Source organism: Sander lucioperca, chromosome 14, assembly GCF_008315115.2.
Source record: "Sander lucioperca isolate FBNREF2018 chromosome 14, SLUC_FBN_1.2, whole genome shotgun sequence".
NCBI classification, from domain to species: Eukaryota; Metazoa; Chordata; class Actinopteri; order Perciformes; family Percidae; genus Sander; species Sander lucioperca.
Genome location: NC_050186.1, coordinates 27,458,085 through 27,475,150, shown reverse-complemented (window position 1 = coordinate 27,475,150; position 17,066 = coordinate 27,458,085). Strand labels below are relative to the sequence as shown.

The window sequence follows — 17,066 nt, the reverse complement described above, 5'->3', positions numbered from 1 at the left end:
TGAGGGCTGATGGGTAAATATATACAATGTTTACAAATGCTGTCACCATAACTATCCTTACACAGCAATATTATAATAATAATAATAATAATAATAATAATAATAATAATAATAATTATAACAACAACAACAACAATAACGACAATAATAATAATGCACTGGCTGAAAAAAAAATGCTTGTAAGAATGCACTCCAGAAGGTACCATTGCAAAGAAAACAAAATGAAATAAGCAAATAAAAAAAATTTCATCTTAGATATTGCTGCCCAAAACATGATCGTACATAAATATTAACACATCTGAGCCTGTGGGATCAGAGGAGGCAAGACAAAGTTTGGTTTATATTTTGCCGATGAACGCCTCACTTCCTGATGACCCTTGACCCCTCTGTACTCTGAATAATAATCTGAAAAGTAGTCTCTCACGCTGTCTTTAGCACGTCACTCAGATCCAGTTTTAAATCCTGTCCAGCAGAGTCGATCCGTTTGGAGAGAAACGTACGCTGTCCTCTTGTCAGTTTGAACACAGAAAGCCCAGTAAGAGGTGATCAAATTGAGGAAATTCGCTGCGTTTCTTTCCTCTTGTGAAAAGATGGCGGACTCCTTTAGAGGGGCGGGGCAAAAAAGACAAAAAGCTGTGGTCCGAAAATAATAAGGACCAAATGGAAAAGAAATCCTGAACACTTTGGACGTACCAAGTGAAAACCGTTATGGACACACAATTCATTGTAGTATTCACATAATAACATTTCCTCAAGTCATCCTCTCTAAAAAGGTAATGACATAATGCACTTCAGAAGGCATGTGGTCGTACTGTAAGGGCTGCTGCTACGGACAACCGTCGGCATGGGAACAACGTGGCGCCAAGCAACACTCCGGCAATCATAAATCGTCATCTGTGCTCACTATCGAAATCTGGAGACAGAGAGAGGGAGGGGGAGGAGAGAAAGAGCTTTTATTTTGAGTTGAGTGAAGACTGGAGGCAGGGAGAAACCGCTAGCCTGGCTCCGTCCAACGTGAAAACACAGCTACCAACGCCGCCAACGTTCATTTATCAACGCGTTGCATCTCCTTTGTTACACATGCAAACAAAAAGGGACATAAAAAAATGCGTTCTTTGCGTTGTGTTTGCTGCAGCTGGGGGTTTAACGGCAGTGGTGGGTGTCCTCTGGCCGGGTTTAGGTTAATCTCTTTAATCTGTGTACAGAGAGATGGGCTCTGGGGACGGCCCGCAATGCACCAGGGATTACCAAAGGCCACAAGGTCAGGGTCAGAGGAGAGCTCATTGACATTCAGTCTCCATCCCGTGTCAGGATGAAATTAATTTAAACTGCATGGCTGCTCAAACTCTACAGCACCAGATTGTTTTTTTATCCTTTTATCGTTTAAGAGGGCTCTAAAGGTGCCATGTGTAGCACTTTGTGCATTCCAGTTCACATATTCTCTACTGAGAATTATTGATGGGAGATGCGCTTTGGGATGAGTACAGCCAGCCTCTGAGGTCGTTCGCCGACCATTCTTACCCATGATGCTCCATGCTCAGAGGCGGTTTGGTTGTTTACTCACCGCAGGGTAGGTGTGACCCACGTTGGCGCCGTGCCGGGTGATGTCGATGTTGAGGTCTTCCTCTGTGGTCTTCAGGTAGACGGGGTTGTCAAAGTTCATGCTCTTCTGGTTCCTCAGCTGCCAGTTTCTCCACATCAGGTAGCCGCCAGCCGCCGCCATCGCCAGCAGCACTGAGCGGGGGGGGGGACACAAACCGTCAGATTATCCAGTATCAGGGCAGAGGGGCTGTAGTTCCCACACATGTATTGAGGTGTACTTGTGTGAGTTTCTATGCAGCCCATTAAATATCTTGGGGGTAACCTTTAAAAATAAAATAAAAAATCCTTGCCTAAAATTCATAGTTTCTGCCCTTGAATTACAAATCATTTCCTTAAATTAATTTATTCCCTAAGTTTAGTCACCCTGTTTTTTGTTTTACATTCTTGCTTCATTCATACTTGCTCAAAAAATATTGTCACAGCTTAACTGCCATTTTAGCATTACATATAACTAAAAGAAACCGTGGATCCAGTTATATTATTTCAAGCTTGGACGTTAGTACAACTACAACATTTACTGTATGTGATAGTGGTGTTCGGAATATATGACAGGCACACACAGATACTCTTAAAACCCTGGGTTCCTAAAGATATTTTTCCAGTGAAAGGAAGATTTTAGCGAGAATTCCCACTCAACCCTATTTTCAAGGACACAAATAACTGTTTAAAGCAAACTTAAGTCTATTGAATGCACATATAGTATGATGAACTTTAGACAGATATTACTTATTTGAGGTAACAAAGCCATGGCCGATGGATCTGTGAGTGAGTGAGTGATACGTACAGACAGGAAGTATGGCCCAGGCAGCAGCAGACCCTCTGGCTGTGGAGTTCACCTGGATGGATGTGCTCATGGCTTCTGAAAAACAAACCAAACCACAGGTCAACACTTTAAACCCAACACACATGTACTTGTTTAGTTTGAGAATGCACACGTATTTCAACATGTTAAAAAAGGGAAGAAGGTTTAGTCACAAGTTTGACTGGCATATGGTCCTGGGACGGGCCTGAGAGGCATGGAGGCCAGGGAGGAGAGTGGGGTTGGGCGGGTCAAGAAGATGACTGGTTTGGGTGCTGGAGCATTACTACGAAGTGTGGATCTAAAATGCCTCAAGGCAAGGGACGTCTCTATTGAGGTATACTGGGGGGGGAAAGGGCCACAATGATCGCAAGCTATCTAAACTGATTCAAACTAAAATGCCAACAAACGGTGTTAAAATGATTGACAAAAAAAAGAGAGCAAACACTGGGTACAAACACTGAATGGTTTCATTCTGGGAAAATGTCAGCTGCTGTAAATCTGATCTAAACTCATTTTTACATCCTGCCAGGATATTGAAGTTGTGAATTTGACATTGGCTCCAAACTTAAACTTTGGTACAGCACTGTGTGTGTCTGAGACAGCATCATCATCAAGTCTCAGGGTGTTCATGCAGCAGGCTGCAGGGTTTTGGTGTCAGCGACGAGTGAGTGACATGACTGACAAACAGCTTGGCTGAAATCAGCAGCAGAGACTTCAGGACAAAAAAACGGTTTGTTAAGTCGTATTCTTGCTGCCAGTCAGTCTGCTCTGCTGCCAAAAGGCTTGGCGATGTAATCGACATGCCTCTCAGCCAAGAAAAGGATCGAGACAGAGGAGCTGGCCAAACGATGTCAACAATTAACTGTACAAATACACCATACATTCTACACCGAGACCCCTGATGTTCTTTGCCGAGTTCACAGACTTGGCATCAGCAAGTCTCACAGTAATACAACTATCACACTTTCCTTTAACTAGAGCCATAGTGGACCTCACTGATCCAGAATGGTTTTGGTGATTTGGGACACTTTCTTGTTGCTACCACTAGGTGCTGCTCCTGGGCTGCGCTTGCAGACAAACATCTGCCAGCACAGAGTTGGATGCTAAACTGTGGTTTGATATGCAGATAACCTTTCCTCATCAGCTCATCCTAAAGTAACTAAAGATCAAAACACAAAATGGTCAACACCCTGTGGAGATGCATCCTCTACAGCGTTCCATGTGTGGGGAGAAGTGAGCAGACCGCTTTTACCAACATTCTGGTATCAACACAAAACCGAGGGTCCAACTAACTGAATAAAAGTCATGAGAACAAGTGCTATAATCGGACACAAACAAGATCCCATCAGCAAACTTTGTCTGTGCTCCTTGGGTTGCTGATTAGAGTCCCTGTGGAACTCCTTCACCAACTGCATTTTTCAGAGGATTAGGACAAAGTGAAGGAGCAAACACTTCATTCTAGCATACGTGTACTAATCACATTTAGTGAGACCTTGTGAGTCAGAGGTTAATCAACATGCAGCTGAAGTAGAGCCAGAAATATGACCTAAGACAGACGCAAAGCACATACATGGTTTAGGCCCAACTAAACTAAATACCATGCACAAAATCAATCATTAATGAAAATGTGGTATCAGCCCTCATGTTTAGATTCTGGTCTCACCTCAGTAGCTCAACAGGTGTGATAAAAGCAAAAAAGACCTGAAATGTACTGGATTCACAATATAGAATACAGAACTATACTGCGATCACAGCGCACAGCCTGTGTTCATTTGATCTTTGGAAACATTAAAACATGAATTGTGATTAAATCCAATGAGAAACATGTAGAAAGTAAGTTTTTAAGAAATTAAATCTCAAAACCCCACCACAAAAAAAACAAAAACGGGAGAAACTGTAGCCTCTGCAAACAATCCGGCTACTACAGCTCCCATCATTCTTTGAGCGATGAAATCAGGAAGTATAATGTTTAGTGGCGCCATTTGTTGCCTAAATAATAGACCAGAGAACAGCTAGAATAGAATTACCGATTGAAAACTTCAGGCTACTTATCAGAAGTGCACCAAGGCCTATAACATCTGAATGGAACCATCAACCAACACCAAAGCACAGCCAGAAGCCATCATTAAAGATACGTTGGACAAAAAAAATCTCGATAAGGCACCGTGGACACAAGTGATTTTACAGTTTAATTTAGGCAGTAGATTTAAAAAGGAAAGAGGAATGATTAAAGAACACATGTGGCAAAGCAAAAGCCAAATAAACCGCAACTAAGGCTGCAGCCAAAAACAAAAGCCAGATGTCCAGTTTAACAATTAAAATGGAAAAGCACCTCCTGAATCCACAGTAAGGGAGGAAAACGGTAAATGTTATTTCATTTTTGAACAAAGCCCAACATGCTTTAGAGAGTCAGCAGAGATGGCAGTGGCGCAGGCAACAGCTGATGGTTTTACCTGGGGGTGGCTGTATCAAGGCTTTTCCATCATCCTTTGAGGGACCTTTGGTAGAATGTTCTGTCACAGAGAGGACCAAGAGTCATCCTTATGAAAACAACAGGCTACAGAAGTTGTCCCATTTTTAAACTGCACACACGGAAGTAGGCCTTCTTTGAAAATAGACCAGATCTCAGGAGACTAAACTAGTAAATAAACGCTTGATGAAAGCAGGATCCATTTTGTATAGTTGGAAAGAAGCAATAACTAAGCCAAGAGACAAGACAAAACAAACAAACAAACAAACAAACAAACAAACAAACACTCATTGACACCATTGGCAACATACACAAACAGCAGCAGCAGCGTTACAGATTGACATGAAGACAATCCTTACAGTTCCTCACAGTTAAAAATCAAGCCAGATGTACACAAAAGCTGGACAAGAGAACGACATCCCGAAACAACTCAAAACGTTTAAAAGCCACATCGCACAGTAAACTGTATTGATCACATCGCCTCTATCAGTTTCTGTACAACCAGGACAGACGGCTGCAGCAACAATAAAATCCTTTCAGGCGAATCAATGCAGCGTTGATTAGCAGAGGCAGCGGAGTGAGGCTGTGTTTACTGTTAAATCCAAGGGCCGTTAGGTCTCCTGCGTAGGAGTTGAAAATGCTTACTGCTACAGGTAAGTACCTCCTGCCAAACAAAACAGTAAGCACAGTCTAACTCGGACTAAAACAGTTTCCAAAGCCTTCACCTACAGGACACTATTGTGCGTCATTGCACTCCTATAACATTGTCGGACGCACACTGGACTGTTTTGAGGAAAAAAAAAAAAAAAAAGATCAAAATGATGCAGCAGAAGCAATAATTTAACTCATAACTTAACAACGGTTAACTAACAGTTCAGGGACATCACTTGAGGCAATTTATCAGACTTCACCAGGTCCTGTGGAGCCACAAAGTGCTTTAAATTGTTTTTTTTTTACATACACAGTAGTGCTCCCCTTAACTTCAATTTGAAGTTATTTTTTATACCAACACTGAGAATCTGACACCTTACAGTTTGTATGTTTTTCTTGTGCCTGCGCGTTTCCTTCCGGGTGCTCTAGATCGCTCACAGTCCAAACACGTGCAGGTTTGGTGTGAATGTGTCCTTCTCTATGGGTCAGCCCTGTGATTGACTGGTGACGGAGGGCGTACCACCCGATGTCAGCGGGGGAATCAGCTCCACCCCCCCTCCCCCAAACTCGGGTTGTCAGAAACACAAGCTGACAATGAGAGTGTGAGACAACGGCCAAGGTTTGAAGCCCTCTTTTCTCATTCTTCTCATAATCTATTTGTCATTTTTCATCCATATAGCCTTTGAGAACAGAAAATTATTCGATTAGCATTTGAGTCAGAATTGAGTTTTGATAAAACATGGACAAACCCTCACTGTAAAACCCTTAATCTAAAACTATGACAGGTCAGACTAATGATAATACATAATAAAACAAACTGGAGTCCCAACAGCATCCTGTATTTCAGCCTGAGATTGTTTAGCCTGAAGTAAAAACTCTCTCCAGTTGCCTCTAAAGGCTGTTATATAAATCCCTCACTGGTAGTTTCAGGTTCAACCCTGAAGTGAAAGCATTGCTTATTACTTTCTTTTACTAACGAGATTAGAGCCGGTCAAAGCTGCAACTGCACAATGCTCTACAGTTCTATTTGTTTCAGCTGCAATGGCTGTAAAATGGGATAAATATGTTAGCTCGAGGTTTAGTAAAGGGCTGCGAGTCTTTTGGCTACAGCCCAACTCGGAGGAAGGTGGAGGAGCATTCAGCGAGTGACAGGCATCCCTCTTTAACCCCTCCCACACCATTCTCACATTTAAACACTACCAGACACACAGACAGGCGTGGAAACAGTTGAGACACACACACACACACACACACACACACACACACACGATAGAAACGAGTTTGCATTAATCCACATGCTCAGAAACACACCTTGGAACTGCATGCATGCACTCACACACAGAAGACACATACACACACAAGCTGCATGAAATTGTGCAGAGAAAAAAATAAAACCGTCTGGGTGGTACATTCAGTCATCCCAGCGGCTGGAAAGAGCCTGGAGGCAGCTCCAGATTCCCAAACAGGCCGTAAGGAGGCTGCAGGGACGTTCACGATATAAAGGCCATTACATTTCTGTAGACGAGGCAGGCTGTAAAACCTGATACAGAGCTGGCAGACTTTTATTGGAGCACAGAGTTCATCTCATCCTACCATATAATCTACTGGTTCCACACCTCTATCGCCACCCAGACTGTATCTGGGAATCTTTCAATGATTCAAATAGAACTGGTGTTGTGGTAAAATAAAAATGGAGATTTGGGAAATTCGATGCCAGGGGCAAACAGCAGAACCCTCTTAAAGCTTTCCAAATACACTTTTACATTAAACCACTGGTCACAGAGTTAGTTAGTTATGTTGTATTTCTGTGTCATGCCAAACATTTTGGCCCATCCCACATGGGATTACAAGACACCACAAATTTACTTATTTAACAAACATTTTCCTGTCGCATATACAAATCATTCGGAGAAATACATGAATACAAATATATATATATATACATACACATACATACACATACACACACACACCACACACAAACAACAAATTCTCATCTACAATTCATCTTGATAAAGAGCTTTTTTCCTCCTCTCCCAAGAGACTAAACAAAAGCAAACAAAAGTTAGCATCCTGGATTAGCTATTGCAGCAAACTGCATAGGGTTCTACTCTCAGGTAACCTTCACCATTTGTTTCTTTTGAGCCATGTAAAATACAAACTTGGATCTATTTGTAAAGGACAAGAGTATGTCACCTCAAGTGAGAATTTGATTAGTATAAACCTGGTCAAACTAAAGCATCAGCTAACTGTACAGCTCTACTTTATAATTCAGGACAAAGGGACAAAGAGGTGGGCGGTTTGTTTTTTTTCCCCTCAGTAAAACCTTGGCTACTGCAAAATAAGCCCCAGGTTATAAGTAGTTGTAATGATACTTTAAATAAGTACTGCCAGAATTTTCCCTGTACATCAGGATAGTCCAAATTAATTTACAAAAGAGAAACACTCGGAAATGACTTATTCCACCAATATGCAACATGAGTCAGACAAACACATTTGAGGCAGATATAAATGGAGCAGGGAAAACAAGAAAAGAGACAGGCTGCACAAACGGTCAAGAAACTCTGGAAACAGACCCTCAGTTCTCATTTGGAAATCGAGGAAAGTAAAGAACAGAAGTCTTAAAGAAAACTGAACAGGCTAACCAGGCAGACTTTCATTCAGGCGGGCAGGAGGACGGAGCAGAGAGTTGCTTGGGAGATGTTCCAGTACTTTGTGTACACCAGTGTCTCGGTCTAAAGTTTGAGTCCAATTAGGAGAGTATGTGCACAGAATTCAGCTGTCAGGTTCCTAGCCGATGCTGCTTGAGTATGAAAAGGCTAATCTGTGGGAGCAGAAAGGAGCTGGGCTGCTAAAGACAAAAAAACAACTGGAGCAGAGTAGATCCGATTCCCCAACAACCTTTTCACAGGAAAGAAAGGCTGATGGAGGGCAGAGTTGCAGTTTGGTGCAAAATAATGGCGAAGACATGTCCCCAAATATTGAAAATGTTTAAACTTAAGAAATTATTTGCACTTCTCCTCAAGCTGAAACGAAAGAGTCAAACAGCTTGAGGGGAAGTGCAAATAATTTCTTCAGTTTAAACATTTTCAATATTGTCAGACATGTCTTTGCCATAACTTTTCACCACCTCGAGCTAATTTTGACGAGAGGGAAAAAAAAAAAAAAGAGACTCTGGAAGAATATACCAGAACATGAGTTTCTGGTAGGTTAGAGAACTAATTTGACATGTGGCGTTCCCCCAAGGGTTCATTCTTGGCGACAAAGATTTACAAGACATCCCCTATGGACTATGATCCCATACAATCACTAAGCAAGTGGATTAAATGCATTGACTGGATGGGCCAACATTTTATCCAGTTAATCAGGATAACATTGAAATAATTGGTTTTGCTGCCAAAGAGGACACCACCGTCGTCACACTCTGTACTTTTGGTCTAGGGCTGTTTCCCATGGTTTGGGTTCAGTGGAAGGAAATATTTATGCTACGGCATGTAACTATATTTGGACAAAAGTGTGCTTCTAACTTTGTGACATAAGTTTGGGGAAGGCCCTTTCCCATTTCAACATGACACTGTCACTGTACACAAAGCCAGGTCCATTTAGAAATGGTTTTCTCCCAGTTTGGTGTGGAAGAACTTGACTATCCTGAACAGAGCCCTGACCTCAATCATCCAACACCTTTGGGATGACCTGGAGAGCCGACTGTGAGCCAGGCCAGCTACAGGGAGCAAGTCCCTGCAGCCAGGTTAAAAAATATTGTGGAAAGCCTTGCCAGAATGTGGACCTGTCAGGCAGCAGATGAATAGCCATGGTTTGGGAATTCCATGATCAACTATCACATGTAGGTGTTCAGCTGCATAATCTCAGCTGCTATGGTACTAACCGTCACATCCGACTCATGAGTATGAGATTGGAGGCTGTTCAGACTAGGACTGAACCCAACAGGCAAAAATAAGGCAGAGGGCAGCGCTGACCTGAGCCATTACAAAGAGTTGAAGAAGGATCAACCTCGGGACCTCGGGGACTCAGCTGTCAGGATGAGACCACAAAGACACTTTCAAACAAAGAGGGAGGAGACAGAGCTGCAGCTGAGATGTGCAGCAGCACGGTGCTGAGGCTTGCCAAAGAGACTGGGGGGAAAAAAAAAAAAAAAAAACTGGATCAAAACACTAACTGACTCAGCTACTGTTCAGCTGTCAGACTACTAACACAAACAGACAGCTGGGTTTGTGGCTGGCATGGATACAGATAGTCAAGACTCGCAGAGGGAACACTAACACCAAGTAAACATGCTTGAGTGGCTGAGAAGCAGAGGAAAAAGGGAGGGAGTGACAAAACTCTTTAAAAGCCAGTTCCACCCAAAGAATTAAAATTAATTAATTTGGTTTCTTAGAATTGATTCCGTTTTGGCGGGATCCCCTGTGAAAGCCCAGCTCTCTTTAGCCTTTTCTTTTTAATCAATTCTTTAAGAAGAGGCCCATTTAAGGCAGGCAGCACAGTAAAGGGAAGATGAAGTAGGGAGGAATGCACAGGATGGCCTTGCAGTATGTGTCCAGCAGTTGAAATGCACATTAACACGATTGACAGCTACAGGTTTACCATTCGTTTGGTGGTTTAACCTGACCCATTTGTGTAAAAATGTGTCCAGATTTGCCCATATATACGGTCATAATTCTCTATGGATTATTAATGTTTCAGCTAAAAATAGCCAAACAAGCAAGATGACACAGGATCCACAGAAGAACATGTAGTAGTGTATACTGAACGATTACGACATCGATTTGAGCTGGCTCCATTTTAAAGCTAGAGGAAAGATAACACTATCATGTGAAAAAAAAAAGACTACCTAATGCAACCATTGGTACCAACCATGTCTTTTTTTTTCTGGTCAACCGATACAGACTGCGAAGTCTGCAGAGTTGCACTTCATTTTGTTGACAGCGGTAGTGCGTTTGTGTTTATGTTAAATTTAAAAAAAAGTACATTTAATTGTTTGGGATCAATTCTTAATGTAAACATTTTTGGTAACACGTTACTCGAAGGTATCGACATAATCATGTCATGACACTGTCATAACTATGACATGACACTGTCTTGAACGTGTCATAAACGTTATAAACAAGTCCTTAACGTTTAGGAAGTGTCATTCGGTTTTTGTCATGACAAGTTGCCATTGTTTGGGTTGTCTTGATTATGACAACTTGACATTAAACAGGAAGACATTATGTCAAGTTGTCATGACAAATACATCTTCTGGTAATGTCATCCTGGTTAATGTCAAGTTGTCATTACAAAGACATCCCAAACAAATTGAATGTCAACTTGTCATGACCAAGACAAGTTCTGGTAATGTCACTTTGATTAATGTCAAGTTGTCATAATTAAGACAACCCAAACAATGGCAACTTGTCATGACAAAAACCGAATGACACTTAACAGAAGTCATAAACGTTTAGGACTTGTTTATAACATTTATGACTAGTTCATGACAGTGTCATGTCACGATTATGTCGATACCTTCAAGTGTTACTGAAAATAGTAATGTTCACATTAAGAATTGACCCCAAAAAATTAAATGTACTTTTTTTTAATGTCAATACCTTCAAGTAAAGGGTTACCCTATTTTTAATAACGTTAAAAGGACTCTTTGTAAAAAATTACAACATTAGTTCTGAGAATCTTATTCATATCCAAGAAAAAAAATATTGTAAATAAAACATACCCAACTAAATCGATTAAATGGGATGAGAAATGATGTCGTACTGAAAATTGTAGCTTGCATGTGGCAAATGTGTGCTCCTAGTTCAGGTGTAAACATGACAGACATAAATATATGCAAGTAAATAAGTGAATAAGAAAGTGGGTTTCACCACTGTGGTGCTGTGACTCACCAGGTCCGCAGCGTAAGCCGTCAGCAGCCAGCTCCTGTCCCTCTGGACACACACAGGTGTATTTGGGGGAGTGTTTGTTGATTTGCGGCGCAGGCAGACACATGTAGCTACAGCCTCCATTTGCACCTTTCTCTGCACACCAGTTAGGACCTGCACACCAGAGTCAGTAGCTATGAGGACTTTGACAAACACATATAGAAAATGTGCAATCAAGTTGCAGCACAGAAATCATTCATCACATCTAACTATAAATCAAGGAATGTATGTGTGTGTGTGTGTGTGTGTGTGTGTGTGTGTGTGTGTGTGTGTGTGTGTGTGGAGAGACTAGAACGACTCAGTCTGTCAGTGTCCAAATGTCCAATTCTCTATGACCTCTCATCTGAGGGCTGCGTGGAGAAAAGTTGCCCAGGATGTTGATATGTCAGGTCGGTTAAATGTGATATAGCGGTATAATACAGTAGTTCGATGTCTGTTGCTAACCAACTTAGCCATAGCAGGTATCCTATGCATTGTTTCTGCACGGAATAACTTTTCTCATACTCAAATGAATCGGTTACATGACAACATATCGTTATGAAATCATTATTTTATTAAAAGTTAAGAATTTAAATTTGTTTATCGGTACCATAGCAACGCTAACTTCCGCTCGGATTGTCTGAATCGGATGACCAATGGACAACTTTTTCCCGCACCGCACTCATTCGCATCAGTTCGGACCCATTCGCATGCGGTCTGCCAATCTCCATAGGAAATGAATGACTTCTGGTCGTTTCGCAGGCCTATCTACTGTGCCAATGTGAAGGCGGCGTCACTTGTAGATTTCGGTCTCCCCTTGAGGGTGAGCAACTGGACCAGTGACAGGATGTCATCACTGGCGAAGTCATGGCAACCAAATAAACAACAGCGCGAGTATAGTAGCAGTTTCTCCTCAGGCAGAGTGGCATACAGCTACGGAAACCTCAGCAGCCGATTTACCACGAAAGCCCTGTGAAATATGACAGCTACAGTAGTTTGGAAAATAGCGTAATGGGCACTGACTTTAATGGATTTACTGTTGATCAGACCCCAGCTGAGACACAAAGCTAACGTAAGAGAACGCTGCGGTCCCTCTGCCTTGGACTCCCTGCTGAAGGAGACGTATTCCCGACACGCTGTATTAACAATACTGTTTAAAATGTTTATCAGGTTAGTGCGGATGCATACCACTCAAAACCAAAATGAAAAAACATAGTAATGTTCAATGAGTATTTCGTTTTGTGGTTTAACTATGTAACATGAGCGTTGCCGTTAAATCACCTGTTTCTCGTAACATTGTTCTAAGGTACCGTCTATGTACTGGAGCAGTGGTTAGCTAGCAAATAAGCCCACTGACGTTATGGTTCATATTTTGGCACGATGTTTATTAATGATAAAGTAGTGGTCATAGTCTGTGAAAAAGTGATCCAAGATGCACATCGCAAAATGCGTTATGTATCTGTGTATGTATTCGTTTCGTTTATTTCACACGTCATCATTGTATCATAAAACACAATTTCAGAAGGTACAATGATCATACGTAGGCCGCGTGAAATGGGGAACCCCAAATAAGCTACTAAAAGCTTTTCGGAGGGGGCACGATAATGTATAACTGTTCATTAGCTCTGTGTGATATCAGTAACTTTAAAGCTGAACAGACTTACAGTAGTCAAACTGATTTTATTCTGATCCAAATGCTTTATAAATCCTAGAGAAAACACTAGGTGTGTGCGTGAGAGAGAAAGAGAATGTTAAGATTTTCCTTAAGTCCTTGTAAAATACACATGCATGAGTATTGTAGATCGAGTTGTATTATTTTTCACATGGAGGCAATGAAAGTGGCTGGTAGATTTCGGAATCCACCAGCCACAGTAGCAGGTGAACAAAAAAAATAATTTCTATCCCCGCTACCTGGATGTGTGACGGCTGGACGAAAAAAAAAAAAAAAAAAAAGGGACATGCCGAATCTCTAGATGAGCCACAGCCGAGCTTGTGCTGTAGTTAAATAGCACACATTACTGTACATTGCCAAGAGCACAGCAGTTGTCAGCGGTTACATCAGCTATCTGGCTATGAATAGTGTGCGAGGGGCTGAGTGGGTTTTTGCTTCGATAGAGATTAATGCAGCGCTATAGAGATGGAGAGGGTCGATGTGTTGATAGCCCATCAGCAATAACAAAAAGATGCAGACGCTGTTGGGCGGCGGACTTGCCAGTTATTGTATTCCTAAAATGCCTGGAGGTGCTAGTGTTAAGTCAGCGCTGAACAGGCTAATCTCATCACAATGCACGATAACGTCCTCACCAACCTCTTCTGCTTTGTTTGTCAGACATTTGTTGACACGTACACACAAACATTTTAAATTGGGCAGTCAGACCGACATGCAGGACTTTAAGATATGTGATCAGGTCTAGACCACCATGTGTTGTTGCTATCCAAAATAAAGAAAAACAAAGTGAAACTAAAAGATTTCAAGGGCATAGGAAGGAGCTCAACATTGAAATGTGTAAGAAAGAAGCTGTGTTTGAAAGTCCACTTTAACCTTGGAAACAGCAGATTCACAATTAAAAAGGTCCACTTGCTAGCTTGTGTTCAATCGTATCACACAGCCTTTTGCTCAGTTGGTATGAAATTGTAAATGCTAAAACTCAAAAGCTTAAAAGTTGAACTTTCACGTTTAAAATCAGCAAACTCCAACTGATGAACAGCTAGCGGACAACATTGTTTTGTCAAAAAGCAAAAAACTATTTGCCCTTTCCTTCCATAAATCAGTGGCTAGTAGACCGGTGTAAATTATGGCTGCATGATTAAAGCTAAAATGATAATCATCATTAGTACTCCCTGTACCTGAATCATGTGTAATTACAGTCATTTCTGATTAACTCTCTCCATTAACCTTCATTAACTAACTGCAGTTACTTTATAAAACTAAACTAAAAAAAAAAAAAAAAAAGTCTGCACCGTCAGCTTTAACTTGAGTTTGCCGTGATGTCATTTAACCTACGGGGCTGATGAATAGGATTTTCTGGCTCAACAACCATTCCACAACAATGTCCATCCTTTCCTCTTGCCTCTCTGCTCGCTTCACCCCCCCCCCCCAGCAGCTTCTTACCCGACAGCTGGATCAGCTCATGGTACACTATGATGTCCTGGGGGTCATTCAGGTTGCTGGCCAGCGTCACCACGTCCGAGCCTGAGAACTTGTTTGCGCCAAAGATGGCTTGATTTTCGCCATCCGTCCAGAAGACTCGATCCTGGCGAGGACAGAAAAAAAGATACAGCTTATTTTCCCATTAATAGCTAAAAGCTTGACTAACTACAATGCTGAAGCCGTCTCTATATAAAAAAAAAAAAAAAAATGACAAGGCCAAAGTGCAGAATGCCACTAGGGCTGCCCCCTCTTAATTAGTTGAGTAATTGGCCATTTTGGTGTTAAGTCAACTAAGATTTATTTTGTCAGATAGTCATTTTCTTATGCTTTTTCATGGTGAATGACATTATTGTGCGTCACATCCAGCATTGCCTCGGCAGGCAACGGTCACTCGCCTGTATTCACGTATGTGTGACCATGCTTTAAATCAGAAGTATTGTTGCTGTGGTAACTTGTAGCAGCAGTATCCTGATTAAAAATTTTGCAACTGCAACCTAGTCAAAAACGTGAAGTTTCAGTGGTATTTATTATATTATGCAAATACAATATAATCAATTCTTTCTTCAGTAATAAATACTTTCAAAGACATTGATCTTACACTGCCTCACATAGCCATTCCCTGCTAATTATAGTTCATACCTGAACAACAGAGTGAGGAGGAGATTGAGCAGAGGTTCACCAATATTGTCTTTTTCTCTCTGTTTTGGCCTCTTCAGCCTTGGTGGCTTTCACTGCTCATGCTAATATCTTAATCCTGTCCTTCTCATGGTTATCCCCAAAAACACGGAACTTCACGTGCAGCAGAGGATTTTTCCTATGAAGGAGCTCCGGGGTTGCATGTGATGAGAGCACTGAACCTTAAACGCTTCATGGACTGATTAGTTAGATCATACTTCTATCATTTGTTGTTACAACCGTATACTGTTACCGACATTGTGCACTACGCAGTGTTCAGACACGAGCTGCATCTTAAGCACAAGTGTCTGCATGTGAATAAATGTCATCCGTCTGAGTGAGAGCGAGTTAGCAGTTGTGTGAGTGGGTGTAGGTGAGAGAGACAGCGAGAGAGCCACATGTCCACGATTCTATAATCCAGATAGATTACATGTAAGAAAGACAGATATAACAGACAGAAAGATATACATGCATATACTATATGAAGACTACGCGTTTTAACCAGCAGATATCATTGTTGATACTTGATATTAGGAAACTATAGTTTTCAGATAGAAGGCATGATCCACTAGCCTGGATGCCAGCCAAACTTAGCCCCGCCCACAACATTTGAGGGCGGGAAGTTCGGTCTGGACTTGATCCGTTGTGGAGCAACTGTGCTCAAACCAGAGCTGTTTAGACCAATCAAATTGTCAGGGCGGGCTTTATACGATGATGGACAGATGATCAACAGTAATGTAATCAACCACATCACCAAAGAGCGCTTGGGTTGAATTTGTTAAAGATGGCCTCTGCTGGAGAATTGAGATGTGTAGATTCCGCCATTGCATCTGTTATAGAAGATATCGACAGCGCATTCATTTTAAAAGAGGAACAGAGAACGGAAAGATGTTTTTGCCGTCCTCCTTACGGGATTCGGCAAAAGTTTAATTTATCATACATCACATACTCCGTTGCTCTGATTGGTTGGAGGTCTATCCAATTGAGTGCAGAGGCATTTTCTTTCCTGGTTCGGTTGAAACACGCCCCATAATCACAGCCCAATGGAGCAGAATCAGACTCAGATTCTGACTAGAATCTGAGTATGACCACGTCAGGCTAGTGATCCACCAAGTGTACCTGCTTTCCATGAGTTACTCCCCTCACTAGAAAACAGCTAATATAAACTAAACATGCTTTAACTAGCTGTGTACTCACTAGAATGCAAACTGCAAGCTATTCTTAACGTTTTCATTTTCCATCAACGTAGATTGCTGGTCACGGCAGCCAGAAAGGAGCACATATTGGACGAGTAAATACAGACAACACAACGGACGACACGTAGACGGATTAGCGTCGCATTTGCAAGGCAGCCAACAAAATCCAGCAAAACACACTTTGCCTATGAGTGTACCAACACAAAACTATTAATCCAAAAAGTTAGCTGTGCTTAATTATACTGCAATCTCTGCAGAAAAGTCAAAGATACGAACAGAAAACATTTTGGATTAAAAAAGGGGGAGGGAGGATGGTCAACATGAAAGTGAGGCGAATTCAAAGTGAGCTGTGAATGTGCACAAAAATTTAGCTCAGCCCCGATTCAGGACAGGCCATGGTACTAGAGACATAGAATGATGGTCCTCCATCAGGGCTACTGTTTTGTGTTTTACATACGTTGAGGGTCCTGATTCCGGTCCTAAGAAACAAATACAATAATTATAATGATCAGACGACAATTAAACAACCCCTTGTCTATATCGACGACGATTCATTTGTTGTTCCGGTGCTGCCGTATGTCCGTCACCTTCCGCTTCCTTTGTGTTGGCG

At 41.7% G+C, this 17,066-nt stretch overlaps 1 protein-coding gene across 3 annotated transcripts in view; it reads right to left on the bottom strand.

Annotated features, from left to right (window-relative positions):
• Positions 1-158: 158 nt before the first annotated feature.
• vldlr (very low density lipoprotein receptor) overlaps positions 159-17,066 on the bottom strand; it is a 58,668-nt gene continuing 41,760 nt past the window's right edge. Inside the window, exons 15-20 of one of the 3 annotated variants that reach the window (XM_031277500.2) lie at positions 14,547-14,688; positions 11,420-11,569; positions 4,858-4,917; positions 2,387-2,461; positions 1,565-1,734; positions 159-913 (exon numbers count right to left, since the gene is read on the bottom strand). In XM_031277500.2, the coding sequence (XP_031133360.1) occupies positions 881-913; positions 1,565-1,734; positions 2,387-2,461; positions 4,858-4,917; positions 11,420-11,569; positions 14,547-14,688 (630 nt within the window). In that variant the 3' untranslated portion in view covers positions 159-880. The remainder of the gene's footprint in view (positions 914-1,564; positions 1,735-2,386; positions 2,462-4,857; positions 4,918-11,419; positions 11,570-14,546; positions 14,689-17,066) is intronic. The other 2 variants (XM_031277502.2, XM_031277501.2) reach the window with 2 other exon arrangements.